General features: G+C 47.6%; 1 protein-coding gene across 2 annotated transcripts in view; it reads right to left on the reverse strand.

Annotated features, from left to right (window-relative positions):
- Positions 1–21,355, reverse strand: part of USP32 (ubiquitin specific peptidase 32) — a 3,569,419-nt gene that overhangs the window by 80,628 nt on the left and 3,467,436 nt on the right. For both annotated transcript variants that reach the window (XM_069615070.1, XM_069615069.1), the window contains exon 32: positions 15,981–16,399. In XM_069615070.1, the coding sequence (XP_069471171.1) occupies positions 15,981–16,399 (419 nt within the window). The remainder of the gene's footprint in view (positions 1–15,980; positions 16,400–21,355) is intronic.

Below are 21,355 nucleotides of genomic sequence, written 5' to 3' on the forward strand. Positions count from 1 at the left end.
AATGGCAGCAAGATACCCCTTAACCGTACCATTCTGCATGCCGGTCAGGCCAAGGACAGTAGAAAATCCAAACCAGAGTATCTGGAACAAGTAAGAGGGTGCAGATCCCTCTCCCAGCACCAATCTGAAAACTTGCAGAGGGGCACACCCAGGTCCTCCGACAAATCCCACTGCTTACACCTAAACCTTTCAGCAGCCAGGCATGAAGGTTCAAACTGCAGAGGTTCGGGTGCAGGATCCAACCCTCTGAGCAGGAGAGGAGGTTGGTCCTCTGCAGAAGGCGCAAGGGATGGCAGATGGCCATATCCAGCAACTTTGGGGAACCACATTCTCGGGGCCCAATCCGGAGCGATCAAGATCATGGTGGACCTGAACAGGCATAGCCTTCCTGAGAACCAGTGTTATGACAAGGATCGACTGGAACGCATAGAGCAGGTCCAAGTCCCACTTGACTGTCAAGACATCCCCAGGACCTCTCTGATGAGAGAATTCCCTGGAGCAGAACCACTTGCAGATCCTGCTCACACTGGAAGAGAAGCAATCCACCGGAGGAGTGCCCCAAAGTGAGAACATCTCCTCCAGGACTTCATTGCAGAGCACCCACTTGTGTGAGGACCGTGTGCTCAAAGTATCTGTCAGCACTTTCACCTTGCCGGCCAGATTTATTCATCTTTTATTACGCGCTTAAAACCAGAGACAAGCGCGGAACTGGGATTAAAACCTCTGTTGCTCTACATTGTCATGCATCCCAGACAAACGCGTTGCCCCCCAAGCTCTCCTCCCTGGTCCAGATGGACCTCTGTCACAGACACGCTGTTCTCCAGACCTCCGAACCAAAAATGCAATGCTTCTCTGCATAGAGGAAAGGAGCATAAACCACCCTGTTTGTTAAGGTAATGCATGGCTGCAGTATTGTCTGGGAAGACCAGCACCGCCTTGCCCTTTACAGAGGGGAGAAAGGCGACCAGGGCCAGCCTGATTGCTCTCAACTCCAGCAAATTGATGTGCTACCGGAACTCTGATGGGGACCACAAGCCGGTCCCAGTAAGGTGCTAGAGTTGGGCGCCCCACCCTTTCAGACACACATCTGAGACCAGAGTCACCTGGAGCAAAGGATGACGAAACAATGACACTCTCAGAAGGCTGTCCTTTAGGAATCACCATTGCAGGTCTCCAGACACTTCGCCGAGACTTGGAGAAGGTCTGATGTTTGTCCCTGAAACTAAGACCATTGAAAACACAGAAACCAATGCAGTGACCACCTGCACCACAAGGATGCAGGAGACCATGAGACCCAGCAAACACAGAAAGGCTGATGATGGAACCCTTGAATGTGGTTAGAAAACTAGGACCATCTTGTAGATGTTCGCCACTCTGTCCTCTGGTAGGAAACCACGCCCTGGTGAGTGTCCAAGACTGCCCCAATAAATAGGAGGGACCAGGACGGCAAATATTGAGTCTTCATGAAGTTCAGGGAGAAGCCCGAGCTGTGCGATAGGCTGCATTTCCGGTACAGGTGTGTCACTAGGTCTGGGAAGTGGACCCGGACAAGCTAGTCGTCCAAATAGGGAAAGACATGAATGCCTTCCCTTAGGAGGTGAGCCACCACCAATGCTAGCCCCTGGGTGCCAGAAAAATCTGAATGGTAGCACCTTGAATTGGCACTGACTGTTCAGCACTTTGAATCTTAGGTACTTCTTATCTCTCCTGTGGATGGCAACAAGGAAGTAAGCATCCCCTTCCTCATGGAGGTAAGCATCCCCTTCTTCATCAGACATGCTCTTAAAACTATTGTCCATCGTCAATATCTGCCAGACTAACTGAGTGTTTCATTTCAGCATATTCTTTTGTGATGCTGGAAATACATCGGAGGGACAGGGCCTCCGTATCCTTGTCCTTTACTGCTTTTTATTGTGTGCTCTGTCGTGTTTTCCGTGCAGGAGTTCATGTGGGACTCCTGGCGGTGCAGCTCTCTCTCTTAGTTTGGTGAACAGACCCGTGGCATACCCTTATGGCAGCCATGGGTAGGGGTGCAACCCTGTGCCCCTAGTGTATGTTTTTGGGCACCTGTGTGTGACCCACAGAGCAGGGTACGGGCTGGTGGCAGCTCTGTGCTGAAATGACTGGTGCCCTGAGCGTCCTCCATTTTGGGATGCCCAGGCCCTGTCATTGGAATCGGTAGATTCCTGATGGAGACAAAATGGCCCCCATAGCCTCTTGCCCTCCTTTACCTGTTACCTTGATCTTCCCGAAGTCCCGGGAAGCCCTGCCTCTGTTCCTTCCGCCTGACTGGCTGTTGGGTGGAAGTTCCATATATGGTAGTGTGGGGAAGTGCCGACCAGACTGGCTAGAGCCTTCTCAACGACCGTATGTTGTTGGTATGCCTGTGGGTGGGACCTGGGTGAATGGAGTGTGTGACGAATACGCATTCTATGTTGTGGGTGTCTAGTATCTGGTGGTTGACACAATGACTGAGACAGCCCTGCCCGAAACCGGTATGAATGCAGTATGGAGTGTTGAATGGCTCGGTACTTGTCCCAATACACTTAACTTGTTGTGAGTGTCTGGAGAGAAGTGAATGGCCTGAATGCACTATGTGCCTGATTGGCTGCCTGCCTGCCTGAATACCCTTAGTCGTGATTGGATACTTGAGTATGACCCAGCGGAATGAATGGGAGATCAACAGTATATCTGGGGACCTCTCACTGCTAGGAATCATGTTCAGAAGCTGAAGTCCACTACGACGAGTAACTGGAGTAACTGAAGCTTGATCTTGAAGCCCTGCTGGACGAAAAGAATTGCTGTTGCTCTCCTTCGCAATCTGAAAGCTGCTGTGCCTCAAGGACTGACCCATAGAGGACCTGGTAAGGCGCCCTCTTCCCGAGCAACGAGGGACCATCGTGCACAGCTGATCTTTGCCTAAGCTCCCTGGTAGACAGACCTTCGACAGGCTGCCGACCCGATACAGGGATTGCTGCGGAACTCCAAGGAGAAGCGCCCGGACTGTTGTCCGCCACTGTCGACGACCGCCATCACCGACCGGAGCCGCCGCCGTGCTCCCGTTTTGCCTAAGAACTTCATTGATCCAAGGACGCTCTCGTCGGCATCGTCGCCGCTGTATCCTGCTGAAGAAGGCCCGATGGTCGACGCGTCGAGGAGCATCCGCCGTTGGGTTTCCCGCCACCTAAATACCACAGAGATACCGACGACTCAACGCCCTTGCTGGGCCACAGTTCTTCCAACTCTTTGCGGTCCAGAACTATCGACACTGAGGTGCCCCGCACGCCTCTTCCTTGCAGGATGTTTACGCTTCCCCGTCAATGAGCACCGCTAGGAACGACGCGGCCACTTCACCTTCGTAGCTCGACCTGTTCTCCGTCGGACGTTCGACGACCCGTGACTCCTGCCTGAAAGGGAGGACACTCAAGAAAGGCCGTCGATTCCCTGACGAGGAACGCTACAATGCCAAGGTACTTTGGGGTTGCAGAACTATTGGAAAGTCTAGTGTGAACAATATATGGACTGGGCTTGTATCTTTCTTCTACAGGTTGAACAGGTGGGGGGATCTCCACACAGAACTGTGTTTAATGGTAGTTACTATCATTCTGCCAATTGCTCAACCATCTTGCTTTCCTTCCTCTCTCTACTGCTGGTTTCCTCTTTATTTTGATCTGTGTGTCATTCTGACCGTATGCACTTTAATGAGATCTGATAACGTTAGTGGTACCACTTTAGAACTTTATATATTTTCCATTGTTGATTTCTGAGTACAAAGTTAGTTATCATGATAGTGTACGTGACCTTGAATATTAATTATATAAAGACTGTGGGCCTCATTACGAGTCCGGCAGTAACCGCGGCGGTAAAACCGCCTGGGTACCGCCGGACTCGTATTACCATTCTGCCTCCGTGATTCCCGGAATTACCGGGGCATTACAACCCCGGTTTTCCGGGAATCACGGAGGCGGAATGGTGTTAATCCCCATTCCCATCGAGTCCTATCGGACTCGATGGGAATGGGGATCATAGAAACACCGGCAGCATCTCGTAATGCTGCCGGTGTTTCCTCAGCCGCCTGCAGGCGGGCGGTGTTAAACCCGCCAGGTCAGACCTGGCGGGAACATCACCTCCCGCCTGCAGGAGTCGGGATCAGGCGGTCCGGAAACAACAGTGGCGGCGGGTTTACCGCCACCGTTATTTCCGGACCGCCTGAGTTATAATGAGGTGTTTTAACTGATACAGTGTGTGGACATTCCTTTGTAGGTGCTTGGGGACTACACTGTACTTAAGAACCAGCTTGCATCACCTCCTGAGAAGCTAGGCCTTGATTGCTCGTCCATTCCCCCCCCTCCGGTCTTTACAGCTGGTGGCAGCGGTGTAATGCTTATGGTTTTAAGACTCAGTGTATAACCGTGCCACTTACGAAGGATATCTGCACTTTGTTAAATTAAGGTTTAGTCGTGTACAAGATAACTGCATTACAAGCAATGGAATCTATTGCGAATGGTAAATTGACTCAGATGAGCTTAGAGGCTCTCCAGAGTGCTTGTGAAGCCAGGGAATTAGACTTTGTGGATAAGTCTAGGGCTGAGCCGATAGCTGCCCTGGAGGACTACCAGATCGATTGTGAAACTCTTGAAGGGGAGTTGCAACCAATGAGGACTCTACCACAGGGTTTGTCGCCAAGTCCAATTCTGGGAATGCATCATTCCTGCTGCCTCTGTTCCAAACCTCAGCGCTTCCTAGGAGCTTGAGTTATTAAGGATGAAATTAGCCTTTGAATATCGCAAGTTGGAAATAGATGCTGAGCTTAAGAAAGAGGAGTTGGCACAGCAAGTGGAACTCAAGAATAGGGATCTTGAACTCAAAGACAAGGACACTGAATGTCAGCAAATCCAGTTAGATAAAGCTTGAGTGGAGACTTCAGCGAAACCAGTTGAGAGTGTCAGGTCCCCAGCAACCAAGTTTATGAAAGATTTGGTTGGTGTGTATGCGGAGGGTTCTGATATCCTCCAATAGATTGAAGCGTTTGAAATGGCTTGTGCAATTCACGATGTTGACATTAGAGATTGGGCTAAGTGTTTGTTAAGCAGAGTGCCTCAAACTGGATATGACTGTATTCTGAAACTAAGTGTGGAAGAAAGGGCTCAGTATGAGTGCATGAAGTCTGCTTTAATTGGCAAGTTTGGCAAAACGCCTACCCAATATCTTAAACGGTTCAGGGATTTTAAGAAACAAGCAAATGTGTCTTGGGTTGACTGGGTGAGTGCTGCGCACATGAACATGATGGGATGGATTGATGGCTACAAAGTGAAAACATTTGTTGAATTGTCTCACCTCTTGTTTTTTGAGCATTTTTCGGAAGCCTGTTCACCAGAGCTGCGTCAGTATGTCGCTGACCAGAACATTTTAGAGCCCTTTAAGCTGGCTAGGTTGGCTAACAAGTGGGTCTCCCACCGGGTGTCCCCTAAGGACTCCAGTGGGAAGGACAAGGACAAAGAAAAGGGGGCCTCCAAGAAAGCTGAGGAGTCCCAAAAGCAGTCACAGTCAGGTAAACCAAAACCTTCCTCTCCGAAGACCCAAAGACCTAGTGAGGATAAGTCTGTTGTGGGTGGGAGTAAGAGTAGTGGTCCGCCTGCTGCAAAGCAGGGTCCCAGTGGCTCCAGTACCGTACCCCGCACTCCTGGCACTTGTTGGGATTGTGGGGCTCTGGACCACCAAAGGGGTGACACCAAGTGTAAGGGTAAGGCACTTGGAGTCCAGGCTGCCAGCCTGACCTACCCCTACTCCGTACCTGAGGTGGAGGCCACTGTCCTCCCCTCCTCTACTGGGATCACCTTCGGGGCTCCCGTAGAGATTTCCTTAGTGTCCCTTGGGGCCTGGGACCAGTATGCAGAAGTACTGGCGACTATCCCGCAGAACACTCGTAGGTTTTTTGAGAAGTGTCCTCTAGAATGGCAAGCCTTCTACTGGTTTGAGAGACACTGGAGCAAGCATGACAGTGGTGGACAGGACCCTGCTCAAGCCAGAGGACTATGTAGATGCTCCTCTGAGAACCACCAGGTTAGCTGGTGGGCCTCCCAAATTATCGCCTGTAGGATTATCCTGTGGGAGAAGAGCCAGAAGACTTTCTTATGGGAGAGGCTCTCAACCCAGAGGATCATCCCGACCTTCAATGCTTGTTAGCTGAAGGGGGACCCTCCCGGTCGGACTTCCGTAAGGGACAGAGAGAGTGCCACTCTCTCAAGGGTCCGAGGACCCAGGCCCTGTCCCAGGCACAAGGAGAAGTGCCTCGGACATTTCAGATTTATTGGGAGGGTGAGCTCCTTGTTAGTGAGCCCACTAAACCTGAACCTGGTGCCCTCAAGAGGTTGGTGGTAGCCCAGGTTTACAGGCCCTTCCTGCTGCAGTTGGCGCATGAGGTGCCCTTGGCTGGTCATCTTGGGACCAAGAAGACTAAGCAGAGGCTCTCTGCCCATTTCTACTGGCCACGGATGGGAGTAGAAGTGGAGTCCCACTGCAGGACCTGCCCAACTTGTCAGTTGTCTGGTAAGACTGGAGGCAGAGTCATCGCCCCACTGCAACCATTGCCAGTGGTTGGCACAACATTTGAGAGGGTGGGCATCGACATCGTCGATCCCCTTGACCCTCCCACGTCAGGTGGACATCGGTTCATCCTGGTCTTGGTAGATCATGCCACCAGTTACCCTGAGGCTATACCCCTTCGGACGGTTACGGCCAAGGTGGTTGCCAGGGCTCTCCTGGGCATTTTCACCCGTGTTGGATTCCCTAAGGAGGTTGTCTATGATAGAGGATCCAACTTCATGTCGAGTTACATGAAAACCATGTGGAAAGAATGCGGAGTAACTTACAAGTTCTCCACCTCTTACCACCCCAAACCAACGGTCTGGTTTAGAGATTTAACAAAACTCTCAAGGGCAAGTTAGGCGCTTTGGAAGAGCCCCTAAGGAGGAAATGGGATCCCCTCCTACATGCCTGCTGTTTGCATACAGAGAGGTACCTCAAGAGGGTGTTGGTTTCAGCCCCTTTGCGTTACTCTTTGGACATCCCTTGAGGGGGCCCCTTGCCTTGATCCCAGAAGGTCGGGAGGCCACCCCTCCAGGGCCTGCCAAGCAAGTGGGGGACTATGTGTTAGGCCTCAGACGGAGGATGACACAGATGATGGGACAGGCAACAGCGAATCTTAAGGCCAACCAGGAATTGAATAAGTACTGGCATGACCATAAAGCATTGCAAGTGGATTGGACTCCGGGACATGTGGTCCTCGTGATGGAGCCGACCAAGCCTCGGGCCTTGGCAGATAAATGGACTGGAGCCTTCAGGATAATGTCCAAAATGGGCGAGGTCAATTATCTGGTTGACATGGGAGCCTCTGGGGTAGCCCCTCAGGTATTCCATGTTAACAGGCTCAAGCCTTTCCACAGGCGACCCAAAGTCTCATGTCTCTTGCTAGCTTCAGGGCAAGAAGAGGATGAGAGCGAGCCCCTTCCTGATTTGCTGCATAGCAACCCTCAGGATGGCTCCGTGGAAGGAGTGCATCTCTCTCCCGATCTGACAGCAGAGCAGCAGAGGGCCTGCAGGGCTTTGCTCCGGCAGTACGCCTCTCTGTTTTCACTGACACCAAGCCTTAGACCGTGGTGTAGGCATGAGATTGACACTGGTGACAGTGTGCCTGTCAAAAGCAGGTGCTACCGTATGTCAGATACCGTTAAGAACCACATCCAGGCTGAGGTCGCCAAGATGTTGGATCTGGGTGTTATTGAACCCTCAACCAGTCCCTGGTCCAGTCCCGTGGTCCTTGTTCCCAAGGCAAGTTCCCAGGCAGGTACCAAGGATTGGAGGTTCTGTGTGGACTACCGAGGAGTCAATGCCGTCACCAAAACTGACGCGCACCCATTGCCCAGGGCTGATGAGCTCGTGGACACCATAGGTGCTGCCAAATTCGTGAGCACCTTTGACCTTACCTCAGGCTATTGGCAAATAGCTCTGACGGACCATGCCAAGGAAAAGACGGCCTTCTCAACACCCGAGGGACTCTACCAGTTTAGGGTCATGCCTTTTGGGTTGAAGAATGCCCCTGCCACTTTCCAGAGATTAGTCAACCATGCACTCAGTGGGCTGGAAGCCTTTTGTGTGGCTTACTTAGACGACATTGCCGTCTACAGTTCCACCTGGGAAGAGCATCTGACTCATCTGGATAAAGTGTTGCAGGCCTTGAAAAGGGCTAACCTCACTATCAAGGCCACCAAGTGCCAGATAGCTCAGGGAAAAGTCACGTATCTTGGTCATGAGGTAGGAGGGGGTCAAATCCAACCTCTCCCCAGTAAAGTACAGGATGTACATGACTGGGAGACTCCCACTACTCAAACCCAGGTGAGAGCCTTTTTGGACCTCACTGGGTATTATAGCAATTTCATGGCAAACTATGGAACCATAGCTGCACCCATGACAGCTCTGACTTCGCCCCAACAACCGAGGAAGGTTAATTGGACGGAAGACTGTCAGAGGGCCTTTGATGGCTTGAAAGAAAGTCTGTGTAGGGCACCCGTGTTGTGTGCGCCTGATTACAGCAAGCCCTTTATCGTTCAAACTGACGCCTGCGACACCGGAATTGGAGCTGTCTTGTCCCAGTTAGATGACAAAGGAAGAGAACATCTGACCGTATTCATCAGTAGACAACTCAAGGGTAGGGAACATATGTGGGCTACTGTTGAAAAGGAATGTTTTAGTGTAGTTTGGAGCCTTAGGCGTTTTAGACCTTACCTTACCGGGTCTACCTTCAAGGTCCAAATAGATCATAAGCCCCTTAAGTGGCTTATGCAGATGAAGGGTGAAAACCCGAAACTGCTCAGGTGGTCCATTAGTCGCAAGGGCTAGACTTTATCATTGAGCACAGAACAGGGAAGAGTCACGATAATGCAGATGGCCTTTCCAGAAGGTATGTTGACCATCTGGATGAGGGTGTCTATCTCGTGGGAGATTAGGCACCCTAACCTCAATCTGGAGGGGGGCGACTATGATGCTGGAAATGTATCGGAGGGACAGGGCCTCCGTATCCTTGTCCTTTACGGCTTTTTATTGTATGTTCTGTTGTGTTTTCCGTGCAGGAGTTCATGTGGGACTCCTGGCGGTGCAGCTCTCTCTCTTGGTTTGGTGAACAGACCCGTCAGAAACCCTTATGGCACCCATGGGTAGGGGTGCAACTCTGTGCTCCTAGTGTATGTTTTTCGGCACCTGTGTGTGACCCACAGAGCAGGGTACGGGCTGGTGGCAGCTCCGTGCTGATATGACTGGTGCCCTGAGCGTCCTCCATTTTGGGATGCCCAGGCCCTGTCATTGGAATCGGTAGATTCCTGATGGAGACAAAATGGCCCCCATGGCCTCTTGCCTTCCATCACCTGTTACCTTGATCTTCCCGAAGTCCCGGGAAGCCCTGCCTCTGTCCCTTCCCCCTGACTGGCTGTTGGGTGGAATTTCCGTATATGGTAGTGTAGGGAAGTGCCGACCAGACTTGCTGGAGCCTTCTCAACGACCGTATGTTGTGGGTACGCCTGTGGGTGGGACCTGGGTGAATGGAGTGTGTGACGAATATGCATTCTATGTTGTGGGTGTCTAGTATCTGGTGGTTGACACAATGACTGAGACAGCCCTGCCCAAAACCGGTATGAATGCAGTATGGAGTGTTGAATGGCTCGGTACATGTCCCAATACACATAACTTGTTGTGAGTGTCTGGAGAGAAGTGCATGGCCTGAATGCACTGTGTGCCTGATTGGATGCCTGCCTGCCTGAATGCCCTTAGTCGTGATTGGATGCTCGAGTATGACCCAGCGGAATGAATGGGAGATCAACAGTATATCTGGGGACCTCTCACTGCTAGTAATCGTGTTCAGAAGCTGAAGTCCACTACGACGAGTAACTGGAGTAACTGAAGCTTGATCTTGAAGCCCTGTTGGATGAGAAGAATTGCTGTTGCTCTCCTTCGCAATCTGAAAGCTGCTTGCCTCAAGGACTGACCCAGAGAGGACCTGGTAAGCCTCCCTCTTCCCGAGCTACGAGGGACCATCGTGCACAGCTGATCTTTGCCTAAGCTCCCTGGTAGACAGACCTTCGACAGGCTGCCGATACGGGGATTGCTGCGGAACTCCAAGGAGAAGCGTCCGGACTGTTGTCCGCCACTGGCGACGACTGCCGTTGCCGACCGGAGCCGCCGTGCCCCCGTTTTGCCTAAGAACTTCATTGATCCAAGGACGCTCTCGTCCGCATCGTCGCCGCTGTATCCTGATAGAGAAGGCATGACCGTTGACGTGCCGAGGAGCATCCGCCGGTGGGTTTCCCGCCACCTAAAGACCACAGAAACGCCGACGACTCGACGCCCTTGCTGGGCCACAGTTCTTCCAACTCTTTGCGGTGCAGAACTATCGACACCGAGGTGCCCCACACGCCTCTTCCTTGCAGGACATTTATGCTTCCCCGTCAACGAGCACCGCTAGGAACAACGCGGCCACTTCACCGTCGTAGCTCGACATGTGTTCCGTCGGACGTTCGACGACCCGTGACTCCTGCCTGAAAGGGGGGACACTGAAGAAAGGCCGTCGATTTCCCGACGAGGAACGCTACAACGCCAAGGTACTTTGGGGATGCAGAACTATTGGAAAGTCTAGTGTGAACAATATATGGACTGGGCTTGTATCTTTCTTGTACAGGTTGCCCAGGTGGGGGTATCTCCACACAGAACTGTGTTTAACGGTAGTTACCAGTATTCTGCCAATTGCTCAACCATCTTGCTTTCCTTCACCTCTCTACTGCTGGTTTCCTCTTTATTTTGATCTGTTTGTCATTCTGACCGTATGCACTTTAATGAGATCTGATAACGTAAGTGGTACCACTTTAGAACTATATATATTTACTATTGTTGATTTCTGAGTACAAAGTGAGTTATCGTGATAGTGTACGTGACCTTGAATATTAATTATATAAAGACTGTGTTTTAACCGATACAGTGTGTGGACATTCCTTTGTGGGTGCTTGGGGACTACACTGTACTTAAGAACCAGCTCGCATCACCTCCTGAGAAGCTAAGCCTTGATTGCTCGTCCATTGCTATGACAATAGAGAATCTTGGCAAGGGTCCTCTGTGCCCTCCGGTTTTTACAACTTTTTGCTCACCTAGCACTCTCTTGCCTTTGGGTTTCAGCGCTTCACAAATAATCATTAACAAAATGTAACAGAACATAATTACCCTCGAAATGGGTCTTGTAAGCTCTTCTGGGGAGTTGGCCGAAATCCCTCTCGATTCCAGCTTTGTTGGTCTGCACTGGTGGTGCCATGTGAGGGGGGACTGACGTCAGAAGACAGAACATTGTGAATCTTTTACTGGACTTAATCCCGTCTACTCACGAAGTCCCTGCCGGCTCGTCTGAGCATGGTGGGATCTGTCCGCTTAGCTAAAGCATTTCAGTGCCAGGATGGAGCCTACGGGCGGCTGAGGCAACCACTGACACCTTGGCGAAGTTGTCAAGCAACTTCTCCCTGATGGCCTCCCATTCTGCTGGAGTAGAGCATTGGGTTGGGAGAGGTACCTGCTGAGCCAGTTCCTCTGGGGCCTCCCTGGAGTGGCGGCTCCTTTTCTTCGATGATGAAGAAGAGTTGTGCTTTGAAGAACGGCCTGGAGATCTTGATAATTTGTGATGCTTCCTCTTTTTCTTGTCCTTTTGGGCAGGGAACCTTTCCTCTGTGCTGCGTTCGACCCCATGCGACCTGAAGTGCGTTTGCTTGCAAACTCTTTCTTTGTGGACAACGGTTAACAGCTTCGCCTCACATTCTCGAAGCGCCTTTCGGTAACTTCGAATTACGTGATGAGCTGTCCGCTGTGTTGTAGCCTCCACATAGACATTAAATTGGTGTGGGTCTGAAAAAGAGATCTGTTCCTGCAGTTGACGCAGGGCATGAATTCAGAGGACTTTGTTGGATTCAGCATTTCAAAAGAAAAACTTAAAACGAGAAGTGAAGAACAGCGTTCCTAATAACGAGCAGAGTGCGTGAAAAAAGGAACTTAGGTCACAGGGTACCACGCTGTTATATATATATATACTGGCCCCAACGTCCTCTCCGGCTCAGGGAATGTAGCGTCATCAGGCATAGCCGACATGGAGTCACGTTGCGTCCCCTGGCAGCAAAAATAGCTGCACTCGGAGATAGATATCATAGATGAGGAATACGTCGGAGGAACTAACCCATTAGAAATACAGATTATGGTGGACAAGAACTTCTGCGGTCTCCTGAAAAGTAGCAGAATGACAGAAATCAGAGTTAAAAGTTCCATTTGATAGTCAATGGGAACCGCAGAGCACACCAAAGAGTAAATTCCCTGGAGCAGAACCACCGTACTTCCTGCAGTATATTACTCCTCGACTTACAGGGACACAAGAGAAGAGTGAGCAAAGTATAAGTTAAAGTTGCATGGGACTAGGTGTTGCAAAGGGGATAGCATAGGTGTGAATGTTGTCCCTATGGGCTCTTCCATCCTGGTGGAGAAGGCACCATTGGCCCGTGGCTGCTAGTGAAGAAAGCTGCTGCACTGCACAACCCAGGAGTTTTGGGTGTCTTTGGACAGTTTGAACTTCTTCAAAGATACATTAGCCTTTTACCCAAAAAGACTATTGCCGTTAAAGTACATGGCCACGAGCAGACAACCCCTGACATTCTCAACCAAGAATGTGGCCAGAGCATAGACCTTGTGCTGAAAGAAGGGGCCACACAATCCGTCATGTCCAGCCATGCTTTTAAAGTTTTGAGACACTGCCAAAGAGGTGAAGGTGTTCCTTTAGCTCAGGCACTAGAAGATTCTCAGCTGACTCAGAGATGACAATCCACAGTGTGCAGGTGTACTTTGAAAGTATGCAGGTAGCTTTTTCAGTCTGAAAAGGGAGACTGTAAGATGTAAAAGTGTCATGCCCCGGGATGTCAAGCTTCTAATACTCTCTGTTTAGGAGCAAAACTTGAAAAGTAGCTGCCGTGGACACTGCAGTGGAGGCCTGAACCGCAAAGATTTCCAGGGCAGGGAGGTGTATGTAAACATCAAACCTTTGTGATCAATCTTCATGAAAAATTGGGATCTGGGAACTGGAGCTAACTCCAGGAAAGGTGTTGGCTCAGTGGCCACGGACACCCGTGCTGGTGCTTCAACGCCGATAGGAGGAGCCAAATGGTACTGAAGGTGAGCAGGCACCACAGGCAGGTCCGGAATAGACCCAGAAGGCATGCAGTTGTGGCCCAGAGAGATGTTTCTTCCTGCCTCAAAATGCAGGTGGCCCTATCTGCAGCGCCAGGGCCTTGGCAAAGATATCAAACATCTGGTGCTTGAATTCTTCGCACTAATCCTGAGTGGAAAAGCTAGTGGGGGAAAAGCTGCCCGTTTCATTGGTGGTGATTACACTGGGCTATCTTGATCATCCTCCCAGAAGCTGGAGAGAAGGTGCCTCTTAGAGGATGAGTACTTAGTTGCTATTATACAGCCACTGTTATTTAATTGCATTTTGAGTATAGCCACTGAATTCGGCTGCACTTTAAATCTAACAGCACTGAGATTATAGCCACTGTTTTAAATGCAGCTGCATTTTGAATATAGCAACTTAGTAGAATTTAGCCACCCTTCAAATTCGCCCCATCTAAATTCAGCTGCATTTCTAGTATAGCCACTGTTACATTTAGCTGCATTTGGAGTATATTCACTGTATAGAATTTAGCCGCCCTATGAACTCGCCCCATTCTAAATCTAGCTGAGTTTTTATTATAACACTGTTCTAAATTCAGCTGCATTCTTGACTATACACACCGTTATATTCAGCTGGATTTTGAGAATAGTCACTGAGTTATATTCAGCCGCATCTTGAATATAGCCTTTGTGTAGAATCTAGCCACGCTTTTAATCCCCCCTTCTAAATTTAACTGCATCTACGAAACCAAAAAAACAACCAGGACACATGGGGACCTATCACACTCCATTCTTATGGAAGATAGCCGAAGGCACGGCCACTCAACCGCACACATCTGCTATCATACACTACTTTAAGACACATCGCACAACACCTCTGCCATAAGAATGCAACTCTTTGCTGGAAGTAAATCCACCACCCTTCTGGCAAACTTGGAGTGTGCCAGGGTGGTAACGTGCCATATGTGGTAATATTGGCACGTTATTACTGCACCAGCACACTCGTAATGAGGCCCAATAAGTCACCTGCACTTGCATACTCTACAGACTTCCTCACAGCACCCATCCACATGTCAGCTCGACATGGGTAGCTAGCAGGGACTTGGCCACCCCTACCTACCTTCCTATTGCTTAAATAGCACACACGCATTCTAAACTCCTCTGACATATTTTCCCATACCTTGAATTTCGGTCCCCCTCCTTCCCCCGAGGGCCTTCCCCTACAGCGCTTTGAGGATATACCAGTGGGAAAAGGCGCTATATAAATGACAATTGCATTATAGAGTGTCACTGAGGGATGGGGTGCTCTTGCAAACCTTTTCTCTTCTTCTTGTCCTTGCAATCCTTTTCCCAAGCTCCGGGCTCCTCCTGATTTTTCTTGGAGACCCAAGTCTTATTGGGCCAATACTCTGAAGTTGGTGACTTAATGGCCAGGGTATGCTTTCTGGCCTTATGGAGAAAGGTGAAAAGTTTAGCAGCACACACCTGAAGGGCCTTCGAGTGCATGAACTCAAAGGACCTTCCCACATGCAGTAAAGACACACCTGGACAGTGACATTTGCCTTCCACAAACTCTGCAGGGATTGAAGTCTGAGGCCAATAACAAGTAGGCATGACACAGAATGATGTAGCTGAAGGGTTAGTGGCATTTCTGAAGCCACTTGTTGAGCATGCAGAAAAAAGGGATCAAAGGCATGTGGAACAACTGGGCTCAAATACACTACCTAAGACATTATATCTAGTATCATGGGAGCCAGTGAAGCAGGGCAGAGCTGCACAGCACCACCAAGGCAGAATGGCACTGGAGAATACCTTTCTTTGATGAGCCTTCAGTGGGAGGAACAAATTGTGTTCAGTATTCAACTCCTCCTTCCTTGTAACAAGGCACAATCGACTGTTTCTGCAAACATGCTTATGAGTAACCTGCACACTTGGTAGCCATGATGCTCCCAATAACAGCCAAGCAACAGTCGTACATTGAAACAATGAAAGTATACTAAAACCTATGCAGAATTTGCCGGTGCCACAATTTTTCAGTAGACCAAATTCTTACGAAAACATGTTGTCCTTGACAACATATTGTCCTTGGTCTTGAGCTATAGAAATCCCACACTCTTGCATTGGTATCTTTTATAGGTTTGCATGCTTTACCGATGCTTTAATAGTATCAGGCAATTGAATGCCAATCAATGCTGGAAAATGTTTTGAACTATAGTGCAGACTTTATGTAAATTTATTTGTGGTATATTTCTTCTCTTCCACTTTCCTTAGGAATTGCATTTACTTTGCAATGTACAATATATAAATACGAAAGACCGTCATGTCTTTAAATGCATATTCATCTGCTAACACGGGGCACCCCAAACAAGTAAATTCCCAAGGGTATCTTTCCAAATGAAAGCTTCAAGACAGTGGATCAACTGTACATATGTACCAAATACACAGTCATATAGAAAGGTATTTAGCATTTTTACAGCAAAAATATATACAATAACAGTCCAACCTATGCTATTCAATAATAATCACTTGATTCTACACCGGTCATTGCATAATAACATGATGCACCCCAATAAGACTACAGTATAGTCCGTATTTTCATTTGGACTCCATCATAAAGGTGCTTTAATTATGTTAATTATAATATTTAATTATTTCTCATACAGGAACAAGTACATACAATACACATTGCGTTGTGATTGATCCATTCAGAAGTCTTTTGCATAAAAAAAAAGAGTCCTACTTACCGAAATTGCATAAAGATTGTAGACAAGTTTGGGATTATCAGAGTCTCTTTGGTCAACTGTGCTGACTTCATCCACCTGGTTTTCCATTAGACTATTGCTAGATGATTTCGGCTCACAAACTAACCCATTTACCAAAGTAATTTCATTGCCATGAGTGGTAGATAATTCAACTTGGTTATCCTCCAAAATAGCCCCTTTGCTAATAGCCTCTATTTGGTCAGAAGGCACTTGTTCCAGGTCTGTACCGTTATCCTTGATGGAATCCAAATTGTCTTTGCTACTGCATAGTTTATGTTTGCCACCCAGTTGGGGGAGCCTTAGTCGCCCTTTACCTCTTCCTGAAGTCCTTGGGCTACTGTTTGGGCTGTTGGTTTTGCTTGTACAATTTGTTCTGGATTTTCTTCCCTGTGAAGGCGAGCCTACAATAAAAGAGCATAGTTAGGCATATAGTAGTAACACCATTACACTAGCAAATTGTCTTCTAATAACCACGCTTCGAGCAAGTGTCATACATTTAGCGACTCTTCAGGACATGTCAGCATCTTAATCACCCGTGACGATTCACGGAATCTGGCCACCTCTCCTCAGAAGAGGGGAGTGCTTCCCTGTGAGGCTAGGGAGGTGAACCCGCTGCACAACATTCCCCCTAGGGGTGGCAGTAAGCAGACTCCCCACTTGGGGATGGGGACTCCCGTCCCGTGATGGAACTCCCTAACCCTCAATGCTATCAGACCCTTAGGTCATCACTACCTCAAGAACTCCAACCTCAACAGAGCACTGTTCGCTACTGTAACACCTCTTCCCTTACCCCATTAAAAACCACAACCACTGAGAAGAGGAAAAGTGAAGGAAACATTAAGAGTGCCAACAGGTTGGAATCCACTCATACTAGGAAGAAGAAGAATGAAGGAGTAATAACAATCACTTCTCCAGTAGAAACATACATCACTGGGAAGAGTTGGAACCATTAAGTCATGAAGAATACTTCACCTCTAAAGGAAATCAAAATTACTACGGGAGATATCTCCCTCGTCCCAGTACTAGTGAAGTAACTAAAGTCAATCAAGAGGACTACAGGACTTTTGGTACTCATCAAAAAGGAAAGAAAAACTAACAGACAGCCACAGTGGAAAAAAGCAAGATCTTTATATAGAGAAATACAGAACATTGAATCATTGGACAATGAAGAGACAATGGAAGAGCCCCCTTAAGGAACTATAGGGGATAATTAATAATGTCACAAGGAACTATATGAAGATACAGTACTAAGGCTGAGTAAGCCTATCCAAGAGAAGGAAGTCATTCTCCTGGATGCCTTTTTGTTTGCTGGACCTTTTTCTTTAGTGGTAGGGTCAGCGTAGGTTAGTTTTTGGATGGAGGACGGACTAGTTTGATTTGGACAAAATCACTGACGATGACCACCATAGTTAGATGTCTGTTAGGCAGGGAATCCTCCTTGTTATAGGGACAGATAGGCCTTTTTTCTATAATTCTGTTTTCATAAAACATGCCACTCTTTTGTTCACCTCCTTCTTCTGGCCTACCACACACCCGAAACAAAGAAAATACTTGCAGTTTGGGATATATAAAAATTACCTTGCTAATTAGAAAGTAAAGTAGCGCAGTTCCAGCAGGCACAACAAGTCAGGAAAAAAAATATGAAGGTCTTCATATAGTCTACTAAGATGCTACCGAGTCATCACTCGAATATGAGCTTTTATAGTGGCAATTATTACTGGAGTTCAACAGCAGCAGTATGAACCAAAATGGACAATTGGGGTTGTCTACTTGACAGAACCAACAATTCTAACTCTACAGAACAAATATTCGGAAGTAAAAACAGTTTTGTGGAATGGTTTACACGGTTTGAATTATGGCATCATGTACTTGTTTGACTTAAGTTCAACAAATCAAATTGAGCTGCTCCCAATGATTTGAATGCAGAATATTTGCCACACATTTTCAGTGCCATGAAATTCACCCACTATAAATAATTTGAATAACATGTAGATAGTCCGTTTGTGAAAGGTAGTCATGTTTATTTAGGGTTCTATGTGGTTTTATCCAAGTAAATGAGGTAATTTACTTTCCCAAAATTACTTACTTTATTTTTTAATGGGGGTCAGCCCCCCACCTCTCCTGCCCCCACAATACCACCACTACTCAACCTATACCCCGAAATCCTTAAGACGTGTGTGTGTGTACATAAAGACATAGTTCAATCTCTACATGCACTTTACCCATATGCATGATGCACTTTATGAGGCTATAACGAATTGTGTTACTACAACAGATATTACGGTGGACTAGTATTTTTATGTCAACATCATAGCGGCTCAGCATGGGCTAGTGGACAGTATGGGGACACTACTGGCTAAGAAGCTAAGATATCAGCAACTACTACAAGATCAGAGCGTGATACCAATACATAGCTCCATCCTTGTATGCAATTTATCTATATGCACAATGCTCTTTAAGGGCCATAGTGAGCTGCTTTATTATTTATATTCATTTATTATTTACTATCTCGTGTTAAATAAGAACCAAGTCATTAGAATATGCACATGCACTTTAAGGAATTATGCTGCTAACTGAATCATGATCTCATTTGGGGCCATGATGATTGACTGCGTTGCTACATTAGTCTACTACTGAATGTCCTTATAATGTCAAGTTTCCATGTCTAGATGAGTTGCACTATGCTTTTCAAGAGACTAATCGCTTAATCAACGCACCATGCACTTTAACAAACTAGCTGCTCAATAGATGAGGTTGACTAAACAAAGTATTAATGTTGATAAAATGCTTAGTCTGATTGCTTATATATGCTGCACTATGCCTCTTTGTTGATCAACTACCTGAGTCCTGACGTCTAATTTTGAATGTTCAAATAATGACCAGTTTACATGTCCATGTACGATGCACTATGCACCCATCTTCGAGTGTAAAATAGAACTTCACCATGAGAATATGCACCATACATGTGAATGGCTATACTGGATTACGATTCCAGGAGGGACCAACACTAATGACTGTTCCGTGACGTTCATGGATCATTCCATGACAGAATAACAATGGACGATGCACTTTATCTGCAATACAAGCCTAAATGCAAGAGACACGCCATTAAGCAGTACGTGCTTTGTCACCTCTCTTAAGAGATGAATATCACAGATGCGGACAAAAAGGAGACATTCTCAGGCTGAACCAATTCCAACATGAAAGACATTCACTCTAAACATCACGTTTTCTCACTATTTGTCAAAATGGAGAATGAAAAATAATAAAAAATGTGAATGTCAAATGGTAATTATAACAACATAGACGGCACAAAGCCAGCCCAAGCAGAGATGGCCGTATTGCGCTAGGTTGAAGTGGAAGTCAATGTGTCAGTGTTTGACACACAGGTGTTTTAAAATGACGTTTGGCAAAAGGAGTCACTGTGAACAAGCCACACGTTTGTGGCGAAACGCGTCAGACTGCCTGCTGACATGAATTTCACTGGGAGATGGAAATTTTAAATGCGGATACACATGGTTAAATAAAGTTAGTTATACTAATCAAACTTTGGCAGCATTCTTGGCGTTCTTCTATTTTGGTATCCACAGCACGGGAGTGCTACTCACTGAAACAGCGTTTTCCCCGCTGTTTAAAGGCATACTCTAGTAAAAAATGTTATTGTCCCTATGGGTCGGCCATGTTTTTTTTAGGCTAAGTGGCTCGATTTTAGAAAACTTTCCTATGGACCTTACCCGAGTTTTCGTCCATTAAACGCACGCAAAAACAAGCACCTGGGAGCCGCCATTTTCTGATAATCCTATCTTTTCCCCGATCGCCCTGGCTCACCTGCTTTTGCGGCACTAAATCAATTCCCCCGCCCCTGAGCCTGTCATCAGCAGACTCGTACCGCCCATTTCCCAACGCCAAAGCACGTCTCGTGTCAACATTCGTTGCGCTTCAGCTAATGACGTGTCGCCATGGAAATGGCAGGACGCCTCTTTCCTCAATAAGTATAAACAGACCGTTTCACAACACACAGCAGCAGATTTTCGATTCCATTCCTCTCTCTGTTACTTTGAGTATTCTGTGACTCGTTTCAGTGCTCTGGTCAGCTACCTTCGCCGCTTGTAGCCCGTGTGAACACCTGTACCATCTCTGTAAATTATTTTACTCTGTTTACCACACAATGGCTACAATAATGCCCTACATGTACGAGCCTGAGTATACCGAGGAGGAACTACTGGAAAGGGAAGCACGTGAAAACGATGGGGATTCGGACGGCAGTTGGGAGGACGATTCAACAGATGAAGAGCCTCGGCCTAGTCGCATGGACGGCGTCTCCACCTGGTGCACATGCAATCGGTGCGAGCTAATGCCAACCGAGGACGAGAACTGCTGCTGCCGAGAAAACTCGGGATGCCTGGCCTACATTTCGGAAGGCGAACCACGACCGCAATGCATCACCGAGCTGCCAGACTTCAGGGCAGCCTGCCTCACACGGGCCGTGTTGAGAATCTTGATGGTGCTTATGCACGAACTTCGAGCAACTGTTCGTCCTCGTAATCCGAGTAACGAGTAAGTATACTCTGCTTGTCACGCCACTCCTATTTCATGTTCTTCTACTATATCCAAAATTACATCTACATATCATTGTAACGCATGTAAGGCGTTGAATAGTGTGCATTGTCTAGATAGCATTTGTCCGTGTAAAATGCCATTAGTTACAAGAATTGTCATTGACAACAAACGTTTATTTAACTTATCTGGGTCATTTAAAAACAGTTTGTTTCATTCCTTTTCACAGGTGGTACAGGCTGGTGGCCTATCGTTCCTATACATGGTGGCTTCACGGGAGGCTTGGACACCGCGTTCGAAGAGTGATACCCGCCTGTGCCGTTTGTGCCATTAGAGAAACGTTCCCGAGTGACAGCGGTCAGTACAGGGGATTTTCTCTCGCTGTGCTGCAACCTGACCTGTATAATCTTTAAAGTCTTGTATTTTTGTGTCATGAAAATAAGATACAAAATAAAACACCACATTTATTTTAACAACGTTTGTCTCGATTTTTTAAATGAATCACATATATCTATACTATCAATTACCATTGGATTATACAGACCTTCGGGTCTTGGGCCACTATAATACACTGGTTGAAGTGTGGGTCTGTGCTCACAAGAATCTGCGGTATGTGGCATTTGTTATTGATAAGCAACGATATACTATCATTCATATAAAGGCGATATACTGTATATTGATATAAAGGCGGTTCGCGCCGGTGGATGCTAGCTGGCATGGGGGGTGCTGTCCGGGGCGCGAAAGGCCAAGGTGCCAAACAACATGTACACTTCAAAAGGTGTCCTACGCCAAGGGGCCAT

This window comes from Ambystoma mexicanum, chromosome 9 (assembly GCF_040938575.1).
Source record: "Ambystoma mexicanum isolate Mex_15411 chromosome 9, UKY_AmexF1_1, whole genome shotgun sequence".
Lineage (NCBI taxonomy): Eukaryota > Metazoa > Chordata > Amphibia > Caudata > Ambystomatidae > Ambystoma > Ambystoma mexicanum.